The sequence below is a fragment of the Melospiza georgiana genome, chromosome 15 (genome assembly GCF_028018845.1).
Source record: "Melospiza georgiana isolate bMelGeo1 chromosome 15, bMelGeo1.pri, whole genome shotgun sequence".
Classification (NCBI taxonomy): Eukaryota; Metazoa; Chordata; class Aves; order Passeriformes; family Passerellidae; genus Melospiza; species Melospiza georgiana.
Genome location: NC_080444.1, coordinates 14,115,662 through 14,130,144, shown reverse-complemented (window position 1 = coordinate 14,130,144; position 14,483 = coordinate 14,115,662). Strand labels below are relative to the sequence as shown.

General features: G+C 44.5%; 1 protein-coding gene across 1 annotated transcript in view; it reads left to right on the top strand.

Annotated features, from left to right (window-relative positions):
* The window catches only part of SLIT3 (slit guidance ligand 3), a 495,630-nt gene extending 482,050 nt beyond the window's left edge, over positions 1-13,580 (top strand). The window contains exons 33-36 of the mRNA XM_058034755.1: positions 2,176-2,330; positions 4,678-4,963; positions 7,061-7,269; positions 10,341-13,580. Of these exons, the coding sequence (XP_057890738.1) occupies positions 2,176-2,330; positions 4,678-4,963; positions 7,061-7,269; positions 10,341-10,582 (892 nt within the window). The 3' untranslated portion in view covers positions 10,583-13,580. The remainder of the gene's footprint in view (positions 1-2,175; positions 2,331-4,677; positions 4,964-7,060; positions 7,270-10,340) is intronic.
* Positions 13,581-14,483: the final 903 nt, after the last annotated feature.

Sequence of the window (14,483 nt, the reverse complement as noted above, 5' to 3'; positions counted from 1 at the left end):
TTGAACTGTGCCATCAGCTCCAGGTTCTTGAGTTGTCCCCAGGGCTCTGTCACCATCTTGCACAGGGGCAGCAGCCACAGCCCAGGGCTTCCCTGCAGGTCAGGAATGAGTGATTGAGCCAGCTGAGCTTTCCTAGGAGCCTTTCTGTGGCAGATCTCTCTTATTTATATAAAGCAGGTCAGGAATGAGTGATTGAGCCAGCAGAGCTTTCCTGGGAGTGTTTCTGTGGCAGAACTATCTTGCTTGTTTATGTAAAGCCACACTGTAAAGGTGCTCATTCGCCGCTCTCTGTTACCTTATGGCCTGTGTAACCTTACATGAACTTTTGAAGGTCTGTGTGTTGGTGATTCATCCCCAAAAACCTGTGGGGAGAGCAGAGCAGCTCTGCAGAGGCACGTGAGCACCAGTGTGCTCTTCTCCACCAGCACATTCCCAGAAATGCCTGCAGTGCTGACTGGCTGCCTGACATTGCTCAAGTACAATTGGTTGTGTCAGGTCTACCATAAAACACTATAAAAATGAAACTTCTTCCAGCAACAGCTGAATTCCAGTAATCTCCAAGGCATGTAATTTGCTTGTGGAGTCGAGGCCCCATTTCCTTGCTGCAATAGCCTTACACATCAGTTCTGCAGGGCTGGGCACTAAGGATGGGCAGCATGTCATCTGAGAGCTGGTCACATCTCAAAGGTGATTCACCCTCAGAGATGAGAGTGTCTCTTCCTCTCCACTGCCTGTGCAGAAAGTGTGGGTAAATAGCTCAGAGACAGTCACCTTGCCAGTTTACAAATCCCCTGAAAGGAATCTGGCCTGTGAATTTTTAACCTCCTGTGAGAGGATGCTGAGCTTATGGGCCTTTGGAATGAGCAGAAACCCAAACTTTGACACTGTGCTATGGTGTGCACCACGCATGCAGCAATCCCAAACCCAGGCTGCTGTCCAAGCAGTGTCTCAGGATGCCCAAAGCTGGTGTGTTCTGTCATTACCCACACAGAACAGCAGCTCCAGGCTGAAGGGAGGAATCTGGGAAAGGGCATCAGTGCATGTGGGCAATTCACAGAACCCACAGGCTGATTCCAGAACAACCACTACTGCTATCACATTATTTCTGTGTTCCCATGTGCATCTGAGTGCACATGAGATACTGTGCCTTGTAATTACACCCACAGCAGTGGGAAAACCCCATCAGATCTAACTCCCACCAGGTAATCAACCCTTGCCCCTCCCTGCTTGTAGGAGAGCATTAAACCCTCAGGTTGTTTTGGGGAATTTCACCATGCAGCATTAGGGTTTGAGAGCTGAAGCTGCCCTGAAAATAAAAATATGATAGTGTGATGCAAATGGAATGATATCACTGCGCTTTTTAATGGCTGAGGGAGTGAACAGAAGATGAAGGTGAAGATTGTTTAAGGTGCAGACTAGGAGGTTGCTGCAGGCTTCATGCATCTGAAAAATCAGTGTTAAAAACAAAGCAATAAATGCACACTACTTTACCATCTTGTCTGCTCACATGGCTGCCTGCTCCCTGCCCCACCACCCGACAATTCCTATTGTTTTATCCTCAAGCTTCAATCTACACCTTAATGTTTCCCTAAAGGAGTAGCAATTTGTCATTTTTCCTTGTGTTCAGGTGGGATTGTCTGATATTGAACAAAGCACTCTGGTCATTTACAAGCCAAAACCTCCTGAATTCCTTCTCTGGCTTTGAGAACCTCAGTCTGTCCTTATTCCTTAGTACATAGTCCAGGACACTTCTGCTGTGAGGAGGTGCTGGTTTCAGAGGTCTCTGCTGTCTCACCCCAAACTGCAATCTCTCCTGACCCCTGTGAGATAATTTGAGTTTAAACTACCCATAGGAGAAGAAATTATTTCAGCGATCCACCCTGCAGCATGAGCACCAAGCAGTGTGACAGAGGGCAGCCAGCTGTGGCTGAGAGCTCAGAATGGGATTTTTTGGTGGTTTTGTCCCCAAAGCCAGTGTAGCTACACTCTTGCTTTTCTGCCCTGGAAAAAGCAACTGGAGTGGCTGCTGTCCTGATTAGCTGGCCCTGAAGCATTGCACATGGCCCTGAGCAGCCCTGGGCTGTGCTGGGCAAGGTGTACCACAGGGACACAGCATGTCACAGGGGCTGCTCCTTGTTCATCTTCTAATTATTTTCTTTTTCTCATACTTTTTAGTGTGGAAACAATAAATGATGGGCAGTTTCACAGTGTGGAACTCGTGATGCTGAACCAAACTCTGAACCTGGTGGTGGACAAGGGGGCTCCCAAGAGCCTGGGAAAGCTCCAGAAGCAATCTTCTGTCAGCCTCAACACACCCCTCTACATTGGAGGTACTGTGATTGCTCTAGAATTGAAGTTTTAACCTGTTTTCTCAGAAGCAAATTATCTTCCCTCCTGTGGGGAGGGCTCTCACACAGCCCCCACAGGAACAGCCTGCTTGGCATTTCAGCACTCCCAGAACTGGCTGGCACCAAGCTGTGGTGGCTGAAGTGGAAGTATCAGTGGGAGCATCACAAATTGTCATGGCAAAAAAGCAAATCAATAGTCAGCAGGTTTAAATATACCATAACTGAGCAGTATTTCTGCTGGAAGTTTTATAGAGGTCTAAAAATGGTGGGGAAAAAGGTGTGTGATTCAAAAACATATTAACACACAAGCTAAGAACACCTTGGTTAATAGTCTTCTCATTGGAAACTGAAGGCACAGTTTTAGACAGATATTAGAATTGCCCAAACCTCAGTTAAGAAATTTTTTCCCATTAAGTACTGAGTCTGGAGGGAAGAGGCCAAATGGGATGGGGAACAATGCCCAGAATAATGACTATACCACTGATTAGGTGTCTGGTTACAAGAGACAGAACAAAGGCTGGTCTCTGCCCAATGGATTGTTTTTGCCAGAACCCCCCTGGTCTTATTCTGGACTGAATGTTGAAATCTCTCTCTCAGTGACACGGAGTTCTTGAATTTTTAGTCAGCCTATTTCAAATACAAAAGTCAGCAGAATGGTAATAGGAAGTCTTTGAGCCTTTTCTAATGAGATAATTGAAGCCAATAGTAGAAACTCTTACCGAATTCAGTTGGTGCTGGTCGAGGCTTTTCTAAATAATTTTCTTTAATAACACTTTTCTAAAAGATCCCTGAATATTGCCCTTGTAAAACAGAAAACTGGCTGATCTTGCTTTGTACAGAGCTGAACTTTTATAATTGGCTCCTATTAAGAATGTCACAGGCTATTAAAGAGCATTGTGCATCAAAGGTAATCTGCTGGTGCAGAGGCCATCTCAATTTCTCCCTTTAGCACAGCACAAAAGATACCAATCCTGCAGCAGTTTATACACAGGGAACTTGGGAACTAATCCCATGGAAAAGTTTTGTTAATGGATGAGCATTATGGATCAATACTAATTCTCCAAAGGTACCTAAAAAATTCTCGGGAAAAACCTGAGATGTGGAATGAAGGATTATTGGATACCAGGATCCATGGCCTCAGTAAAGACTTTTGCCTATTAAAAATCTTCTTGCTTCTTTCTAAACCCTCCCTGTTCTTCATGTGCCACCTCTTTGTGTGCATGGAGCCAGCTGCCCTTCCTCTGCAGGTGGTGTAGCTCAAGTAGTTGCCTAAATTACCCCAGAGCAATTGTTCCTGACCTACAATAATACAAATGAAAACAAAAATATAGTATACCCTTTTAATGACAGAAGGCAACAAGAGACATTCAGAGAAGCATGAGCACAGAATTTCCAGTGGTTTAAGATCTATTACAAACATTATTATAAAACTACTCTGAAGTAGCTGACAAAGAAATTTTTCCTAAAAAATTTCCTACAGTAAGCTTAACACAAACCCGAACCTTCAGGTGCTCACATTTTTGTCCATCTCACACCCACATCACCTGTTCTAGCAACTTTCCTCCTAACACACAGTGAAACAGGTGCTGGATTTGTTTTAGGACATTACCTATAGACTGAGTTCAGAGGCCTCACATGGCTGAAAATGGAAGCACTTGCCTGTGCTAATGCAGCTGTACATCCAAGCTGGAATCAGGGGGAAGGCACAAAACAACATCCCAAAGAACCTGCTGGCCATCCAACTGTGTGAACTCTTCCAAGCACTTGAACAAGATGGGAGGGGCTGGCCACAAAGCCTTGACCTGGCCTTTGAGTGCTCTTGCCTGTCTTTAGAGCTTTTCTGCGCTAATTTCCATGGGATGCACTCTTAGCACTCCCTCTCTTAACACTGTGACCCAGCAAAGCCAAACTGTCTTGTTGCATCCCAGAGGTGGATGCTACCTGCTGACAAATGAAGGCATTCTCAAACCTTTCAGAAGAATAATTGCTATTAAACTGTAGAGAAGGAACATTACCTAAGGATAGGAACACATAGCCACCAGGCAAAAAGAAAATAGTTTGTTTTTCCTTTTTCTTTTTTTTTTGGTCATGTACTTCTTACAGAAGATTGGGCAAGTGAGTTTATTTTTTTTCCTTTCCATTTCCAGAATGAGGACAGTGAGATTGTGCTACTTTACAAAGTTCCTATGCAAATTAGTTATTCAAAGATTTTAAGGGGCTGTGACAAAAGAAGCTTTAGCAATTATAATTTATAATTATATAAATTGTACCAATTATAATTTATAATTGTAAATGTAATTTAACCTTCCCCCTTTCCTTTTATCTGAAGGGATCCCAACCTCTACTGGATTATCCTCCCTGCGCCAGGGTGCAGACAAAACTCCGAATGGTTTTCATGGCTGCATTCACGACGTCAGGATCAACAACGAGCTGCAGGATTTCAAGGATTTACCCCAGCAGTCCCTGGGAGTCCTTCCTGGCTGCAAATCCTGTAACATCTGCAAGCACGGGATCTGCCGGTCCCTGGAGAAAACGAGTGTGATTTGTGAATGCCACCCTGGCTGGACGGGCCCTCTGTGTGACCAGGAGATTGGAGATCCCTGTCTTAACCACAAGTAAGCTCAAACCAACACTGACTGGAGAGCAAAAGCTTTACAGCTCATGCATATTTCACATTTCATCTTGCAAAACCACATCTGACTGGTTTTGGAGGTGCTGGAGGTTATTGACAGTTGTGAGTCTGTGTCTGGGGCAGCTCTCAATTTCCACTTCTTGTTCAGACGTTGCTGACTCGCCAAAGGAGCTCTGGTCCTGCAGGAGCTCAGGTGTTAATGCTGCAGGTCATATCTTCAGCTGTGACTCTAGACATTAAAATACAGAACCTCCTGTTAATGGGCATGGCTTAACCCCAGGAGGTGAGAGCCTGCACGGATCCAGAGCAGCCTGTGAGGGAGAAGTACACATTTCAGGGGTTTTCTCCCTGCAGCACTGAGCCCAGTCTTCAAACTTACTCCCTGAAGACCATTATGCACTCCAGTGTGAGCAGTTTTAAATTTCCCAAATAGCTGACTTAAATATTACACTTTGAAACAGCCCTTTAAAGTGCAAGTTTAAAGGATAGCGTGGTGTTGCATGTGAAGGGAGCATGAGTGTAAAGTATTTACAGTTCAAAGGCTCAATAACCACATCTCCATCAGAAACACAGGATGAATAGCTTTCTTATGGCCAATACACAGGAAACAGTCTCGTGCAGAGCAGCAGGCTGCATATTTCAGTGTTGTTTCATAAGCAGATGGAAGTACTTTTGTTTTAGAAGTTCCTTCAGTTGCTGTCTTGGAAGGCGCTTTTCACGAGCTCGTACTTTTGACAGGTAAATTGATGCAGTGAATAATCACTCTCAGAGATTTAACCTGGCAAAGGTACCATTTTCAACTTGCTTCTGGTTCTAATTCTGCAAAGTACTGAAGTCTGGAGGTGTTGAAAAGCACCTGACAGTTTACAAACCAAAGGTATGAAGACCCAAATGTTTCCTTGAATTTCCAGTGTCAACACAAAGCTGTTGTGGTTGGGCAGAGAAAAATAAGGGAGTTCCAGATGTTTACATGATGAGGGATTGTTTCTCTCATAGTCCAGGGAGGATGAGGCAATCATGAACATAGTTCCTTGCTAAGGGAAGTAGCTGTGTGTATTTTTATGCTCACACACTGTCCCACCTTTCCTAAATCAGTTCAGCCTTTTGGAGCTGGCTCCCTAAAGCCCTGCCAGGTGTGTCCAGGGGAGTGTGGAGCCCTGCTGGCAGGTGTCTGCTCCAACACTCACAGGTTAATCTCACTGAGGAAATGCATCTGTAACCATCAGGTAACCTATGCTTCGTGGGGCAGAAAATACTGCTTTATACAGACTGTGACCCCCTTCATTACAGTATGTTGCATGTCTGGAGCTCACTGAAACTGCTCTTGTAATCTTTTTTAGTTCAAAGCTTAAAAATTAAATGTACAAAAATTCAAGATAAACGAGTAATAATTTTTAAGTACTAGAAAGAAAATAGAAATAAGAGAGAAATGGGCTTATGTCAAGTTAGGTTATGCCAAAGTTTTTCCTTGGCTGGAGAGAGTTGCTTTCCTTGCTGTTCCGAGCCCACACCAAGTCTGCCCCTGTGCCAGAAGTGGGGACAGTGTCAGAGAACTCGCTCAGGATCACCACCCCACCCTGTGGTGTTCCCTGGAAATGCCAAAGCTCGCTGCAAACCCCAGGAGCCAGGGAACCCTCAAGTACAGCTGCCTGCTGATAAGTCTGTGCATAGCTTTGCCACCAGCACCTTCATTTATCACACTGGTTTTCATCACCTGATATTATTTGTACAGCAGCTCTGCTCAGGAAGCCTGGGCATGCAGTTTGATTGTTGGCACTTAGTTGCACGTGCTGCTGCTGTAAATGTGAGCTGTCTCCTGTGGGTGCCAAGCCTTGGTCTGTGCTCACCAAGAGCCGAATGTTTTCTACTTAGGTTCACAAATTCTTAATGTATTCTCTGAATGTTATCCAGTATTCACTGAAAACCCACACGGTTTTCTCCAGAGTGTTTGACACTGAGCTGCTGTTTTTGGATTAGTATCCTGGAATTAAATGGGCAGAAATGCCAAAATCAAACATTTCTGGGAAAAGGAACTTTCACATCCAGCAAAGACCAGCTCTAAATGCTGCTGTTTCTCCAGGTGCCTGCATGGCAAGTGCACGGCTGCCGGTGCTGCTTACACCTGTAAGTGCATGGAGGGCTACACGGGCCCCTACTGTGACAAGAAGAACAACTCCTCAAGCCCCTGCAGGACTTTGAAATGCAGCCACGGGCAGTGCAAGGTGTCGGAGCACGGGGAGCCCTACTGCGAATGTGACCCTGGTTACAGCGGAGAGCTCTGTGACAGAGGTAGGCTTGTGCTGCTGCAGTCCTGCTTTACACCTCATTTACACCTGCCTTACTCCTCTCTTCCCAGTCCCTCCCCTGACTTAGGGAGGAATGGCAAATAGAAGATAAAGCTAAGCCAGCCTTTACAGTGCAGTACAAGAACAGAATCACTTAACAGTAGGTAGCTGCTATCACAGAGAGAAATGGGGACATGGAGTGAAGAGTTTTATTCTTTATCTCCTGAATCATCAAGGTTTGCAGCTCCCAGGATTTGGGTGGGATGTTTAAAGAGCTTGTTGTGATGTTTCCCCTCAGCAAGCAGGGATCAGTTATTTGCACTGCTTTTATTTACAAGGAGGAACCACTCACCTGAAGTGGCATCAACGATTCTCCTCCTTCAGCTTGGGCAGGTTTCCAGGGGAATCCCACAGATCATGATGGACTTTCCTACGAGGGCAGAGGCCCAACTCTTCTGCCTGACCTGAAAAGACTCCCTGGAAACTCACTGAGTTTTAACTGCATCCTTTCTGCCTTTTTTTGATCTTGTCCAGAAGGAAGGAGCTGGATTATATTATTTTTATTTCCATTGTCCCTTTCCTGCCCATGAACCACAGACTTTCCAAATTTTACACATGCCCATCACCAAAATGTATCTGGCTGCTGCAGAGGGACTGCAGAACAGCACAGACACACTCAGGTATCCCAGACCACTGGTGTCACACAGAGCAGGCTGACGTGTGCTCCAGAGAAGCAGACATGGTAAAACTAATTCTTATTTTGCAGGAGTGTTGCAGGACTCAACACTCAGCACTCATTAAAACACTTCCAGGCTGCTGATCAAAGCCAGCAGGCCTGCTTGGCCCTGGCCTTGCACAGGATATTACACATTTGTGTAGACATGCTCTGTTTTGGTGGCAGGTACAAAGCAGTAAAAGATTAAGGTTCTTCTCATGCCATCTGTTTGTGTTGAATCACATCATGAACCCAGGGCCACTCACCAATGTGTGGGGAATATCTGCTGTGAAAAACACGTTCGCTGTCCTGTGAACATTTAAAAAGTTTAATAAAGGACAAAAGGAGACAAGGACCACAGAGCTAAGGTTGTTACAACCAGGTGCATCTTGGCACTCAGCTAAGAGCACCTCGGGGATACCCCTTAAACACCTTTTCCCTTACATCAGCCTGTTGCATATTCATAGACCCTTATGCATAGTAAACTTTTCCCCAAACTAGTTTACATGTTCCAAGAATTGTTTGGCATAGCTCCTCCTTGGATCCTCCTTTTTAGAACATGCAGATTCCCTGTTTGTGGTTTTAGTCCATTCTTATCACCTTTTTGGGCCCTGGCCCACACTGTCTTCAGACAGTGAGTGCTGATGCTTGGCAGATCTGTACAGGTGTCCTCATCCTGTGTTCATTGGGTGTTATCACATCCAAGCAGGCATTTTAACACAAGCACAATTATATCAGCTATTTCACTAAGCTTAATTAACAACAGAAATAAAAACTATATCTTTACAACAAAGTTACTTTAACACTACACATATAAAATCCATTTCAATATTTGCAAAAAGCCAATATTATAATATGTATCTATAACATTTGGTAAAATAGTTACTGTCATAGCTGGGTGTCCCCAGCTGGGTAATAATTAGCATTGACTCCATGATTCTCAGAAGACTGATGTATCTTTTTATTATAGTATATTTATTGAGAAACCTGTCTCCCTTACAGACAGTCACGACACAGGTGGACCCAATTGGTCCTTTAATTATAACACCATCACCACTGGCCAATTAAGAAACCACCTTTTGGTAAACAAATCTCCATAACCCATTCCACATGTTCACAACACCAGGCGCAGCAAGTGAGGATAAGAATTGTTTCTCATTCTTCTGTGATCTTCTCACAGCTTTCCCCAGACAATACCAGGGGAAAGCTGTGCGTTGCTCTCTGTGACCAGAGAACTGCTGCCACAAGTCACCACATTTCTGACTCCTTCCCACCCCTGTTGTCCCAGCAGAGAGCCTGTGCCAAGGAGACATCATCCAGGAAGTGGTGCACAAGTGGTCCTTACAGACAGTCACGACACAAGTGGACCCAATTGGTCATTTAATTAAAACACCATCACCATTGGCCAATTAAGAAAGATTTGTTTACCAAATCACCCTTTGGTAAACAAATCTCCATAACCCATTCTACATGTTCATAACAACAGGTGCAGCAAGTTAGGATAAGAATTATCATTGTTCTCTCTGATGTTCTCACAGCCTTCTCCAGGACTATACCTAGGGAAAGCTGTGTGTTGCTCCCTGTGACCAGACAAGTTACCACATTACCACAACCAGAAAAGTCACCACATTTCTGACTCCTTCCCACCCCTATTGTCCCAGCAGAGAGCCTGTGCCAAGGAGACATCATTCGGGAAGTGGCGCACAAGTGGTCCGTACAGACAGTCATGACACAATTGGTCATTTAATTAAAACACCATCACCATTAGTCAATTAAGAAACCACCCTTGGTAAACAAATCTCCATAACCCATTCTACATGTTCATAACAACAGGTGCAGCAAGTGAGGATAGAATTATCATTCTTATCATTCTTCTCTCTGATCTTCTCACAGCCTTTCCCAGGACAATACCTGGGGAAAGCTGTGCATTGCCCTCTGTGGCCAGATGAGTTTCCACATTACCACAACCAGAAAAGTCACCACCTTTCTGACTCCTTCCCCCCCTACCCCGTTGTCCCAGCAAAGAGGCTGTGCCAAGGAGACATCATCCGGGAAGTGGGGCACAAGTGGTTCTTACAGACAGTCACGACACAAGTGGACCCAATTGGTCATTTAATTAAAACACCATCACCATTTGCCAATTAAGAAAGTTTTGTTTACCAAATCACCCTTTGGTAAACAAATCTCCATAACACATCCCACACGTTCACAACAGGTGCAGCAAGTTAGGATAAGAATTGTCTATCATTCTTTTCTCTGATCTTCTCACAGCCTTCCCCAGGACAACACCTTGGGAAAGCTGAGCTGCTGCCACAAGTCAGCACCTTTCTGACCCCTTCCCCCCCCTGTTGTCCCAGCAGAGAGCCTGTGCCAAGGAGACATCATCCGGGAGGTGGTGCGCAAGCAGCAGGGCTACACCTCGTGCGCCACGGCCTCCAAGGTGCCGCGGCTGGAGTGCCGCGGGGGCTGCGGCGGCGGCGGGCACTGCTGCGTGCCCCTGCGCAGCAAGAGGAGGAAATACTTCTTCCAGTGCCTGGATGGCTCCACCTTCACGGAGGAACTGGAGAGACACGTGGAGTGCGGCTGCTCAAAGTGCTCGTAAGCCACTGGGGTTTCTCGCCACTTTAATCGACTCAGAAGCGTTAATGGGAACGGGACCTGTTTACTTGCAGAGTGAAGAAGAAGAAGAAGAAAAGAATTATTAAGTATATTGTAAAATAAGCAAAAAATAGAACTTATTTTTATTATGGAAAGTGACTATTTTCATCTTTTATTATATAAAGTATCGCACCACTTTGGGTATATGTATCATATAGTGAGCTATTTTTACCATGAAACTTTTTTAACAGTTGTAAGAAAAAAAATTTCAAAAGCTAAAAGGTTAAAAAAAAAATTATATATATAAAGAAAACATAGCCTAACAGGAGAAATGTGGGGTGACTTTATGTGTATGCACAATGAACAGACGTAAAGGTGTTCCAAGGACCCACTGCCAGACTGATTTGGGCTGAAGAAAGCTCCGAGGCCCTGGCTGGGAGTTCCAGGTGAGCAGATCCCCATGACTGACTGCATCCAGGCACCCCAAGAGCCTCCTCAGCCCCTTCTCTTCCCAACACTGCCAACATTGCTCCTGTACAGTCGCCCCGCTTGCTGTCCATGAACTGGTTCCCTGGAGCACACAGGCACTGCCATAGCTTGAGGCTAATTACATTATTTGACTATTGTAATACTATAATAATACATTTTTTGCTGTGTATGTTGTATTTATCTGTGTTCATGTTATATTCTGCGGCAACTGTATCTATAGAGCACAGGCAGCTTTATCCAAAAGAAGGGTGCAAAGGGAAAGGAAGTGGAGAAATTTATGTCGCTTTGGGTAATTTGGGGGCAAAAATGTGAAATAAGTGCTAAGTGATGCCTAATAAATGACATAGTACTTTTGTGTAAACTCCTCAGCTATGTTATTTCCCAAGTTTGTGCCTTCTTGCTCCCAGTCTTGAGCCCTTTTTTGTATATGAAATGTAAGGAATGCACTGCTACATAGTTTATCACACCTTGACACTTTAACTTGCAAAGGTTGTAAAGAGCATGAAAATACCGCAGGTGCCAGAAGGCACCTGCAACGTATCAGCTGTTACTGCCACTGTCACTCGAGCCAGGGTGTGAGCTGGCCGTGGCTGCTGCTCAGCCTCTCGCTGGCTCTGAGCAGCTGCCTGCCTCCCCACGGCTCTCCAGGCGAGCAGAAGTTGCACTAAATCCATGTGAAGGTGTTCAGCTGGCACCTGCCCTGCAGGGAGAGGTGTCACAGCTCTGCCTGTGCAGCCTGAGCTGCTCACCAAAGCTCCTCCACCTGCCCTCGTGCCTCCCACTCGCCTGAGCTGGGTTCAGAGCAACTGCTGAGCAGGAATTGGAAATCAATGCAGGGATGAATTCTCACTGTGGATGTGAGGGGAAAATGAACTCTGGGAGTGAGTTTGATTTTTGAAGGGTTTTTGTCAGGGCTGCCTTTCAGGGTCAGGACATACATGCAAAGAGCACCATGGATACCTTGAATTTTCTCTTGCTGTAAGTTTCAAACCTCCCCATCAACAACTGTTCTATTCACTCTATCATTTCTTTCTTTCTTTCTCTAATGGAGTAAGTACTATGATCCTTTCTTCAAGTTCTCCAAGAAAGGTAGTCAAAGATGCTTCCTAGCAGCCATAAAGTCCTTCTGGAAAGTTACTGATCCCAGCAAAAGGCTTTCAGATCAGGAGATTCAGCAAAGGATGAGTAGGAAAGCTGAATCAAGAAAATGGGACAGCTTTGATCTGGGCTTTGTAAGGATGCAGAGAATGCAACCCTGCCATGACAAGTGGAAATGTTTGTTTCACTAAAGCAGAGAGACCATCTAGCTGTAATACAGCCAGAAAGCTGTAACATGCTTGTTGTCCTTCTGCTGTGTCAGTCTCTCCTTAACTCAGCAGTTCATTCATATCTCTCTGTTATGACCAGAACAATGTGAGCAGGAGGGACATAACCAATTTAACAGGCATCTCAAAGAAATCATCACAATAAATATCAGTACATGGAGCTGGCAGTCAGCGACACATAAAAAAATCACTACTTAATGTGCCAGACTCTGATTGATACAGCTCAAAAGCCAGGGAAAAACTAACCTTGGTTGCAAGTACTGTGGACTGCTTTTTAATTTTAATATAACATCAGCAACTCATAGCAGCTGGGGTTTGTGATGTACGACAAAAATCACCTAAACCACAACCCACATGTTTTAAAAATTCATGTGAGTGTCTGCAAACACTTGTACAAATACGTGGCAGGCACACTACTACCATTAATGATTCATTCCTGCTTAAAAACATTTGAATTTCTGCAGAAGCAGCTGCTGGGGTGTCAGGCAGAAGAAGCCCAGCCTAGCAGTGGCTCAGATTTGTAGCCACTCTGGACTGCAGGAGCACAGCCCCTCCTGAACCTGTCCAAAGCTGCTGTGCTCACTCTGTCACCTGAGCAGCAGCACGGTGACAAACAGGGTGACATTCACAGGTGGCCTCACACCTGCTCTGAAAGCAAAGGCAAAAGCCATCAACATCTTGTTAACACATCACTCTGGGATTTACTCAAGCCAAGCCTTGCAGCAAAGGGACCAGCCACAACTCAGCAAGGCCAGCCCTGTTCCTGGCCTTTTTCTGTCCTGGCACTTCAGTGTTAAGTGTCAGGATAAAGAACTAAGAAAATATCTATTTTGTAACCAAATGATGCAAATTTTGTATGCTTTTAGGCAGCACTTGCCACTGGAGAGTGATGCTTTATGTCCATGATTCTCTGACTTGCTATAGAATTATTTTAAAATAAAAAAGCATTCAGATGTGCCAAAAATGTGTGGTTAACTGAAGTGTAATTAGCTCTGAAAGTTCCTTGGTAACCTGCCTAATGTTACAATCGATTTCAAGAACTGTGGGTACAATGCAGTAGTTTTTACCTCCAGAAAATTTTAATATAAAGTGAAGAAAGATGCTTACCCTTTAAAAATGGCAATGCAGACTCGTGTGAACTGATGTATTTTATTATTAGATTCTCATTGTGATGTAAGTTTAAATAAATTGTTGGGTTATGGAAGATTGTAACACCTTGTGATGCAGATTATTTCTCTGTGTATTTGAGGTATTGAGTCCAACCTTCAGTGTCCACAGGAAATGATGGGGAACTACAGACATTCCTCTTGGACAAAGTCAAAGAACAGCTGTAGTTAAAGGTGGTATTTACACTAGTTACCAATTTTAATGGCATCACAGCCTAGTATTTTAGGAGTCTTAATGCACAGGCAAAGTAAGCCACATAGTTTTTGATCCTGGGCATTTTCTTTAATTAAAATCTTTATTTGCTACATTTTTTAAACTGTTTGATAAAGAGCTGCAGCAAAGCCACACTCATTAATTACTGTTAGAATAAATGAAGAAGTGCTGGGAATGGAGCTGGAGGAGGTAGGGCTGAGGAAATGGAAGTCACAGCCAACTGTGGATGGAAGGGATCTTGTGATGTCCTGACACACCTGCACTCCATATCTGCTGCCACACTGCTGTAGATGATTATTTAATATTAGTGACCCCAGCAGCAACAGATTTCTGCTTTTCACTGCATTCCAGCCTTAGCATAGAATAAAATAAAGCTCCCAGCTAGTCCTCTGCCTTCCCTCACCCATGCCCCTGTGCAACACTCACATATTGCTAATTATGCTTCAAACTATGGCTCCTAAGAGTTGCCTTTGCAGTTCCATGCAAAAATGGTGGCAGCAGTTAGCCAATAAAAACACTCAACCTTAATGAGCATCATTAAATCTGAACTATGAAGGTTAATTACATAATTGTAGCAGATGGCAGCATTTTCACCTAAAGCAAACCCAGCTGAGCCCACTAAAAAAGCTAGCAGGGAAGTGTTCAAAAATGGCTGGGTAGTGGATGCTCTGCTCAACAGTTTGTTTGCATTGCTCATGGTTATGCAGCTTG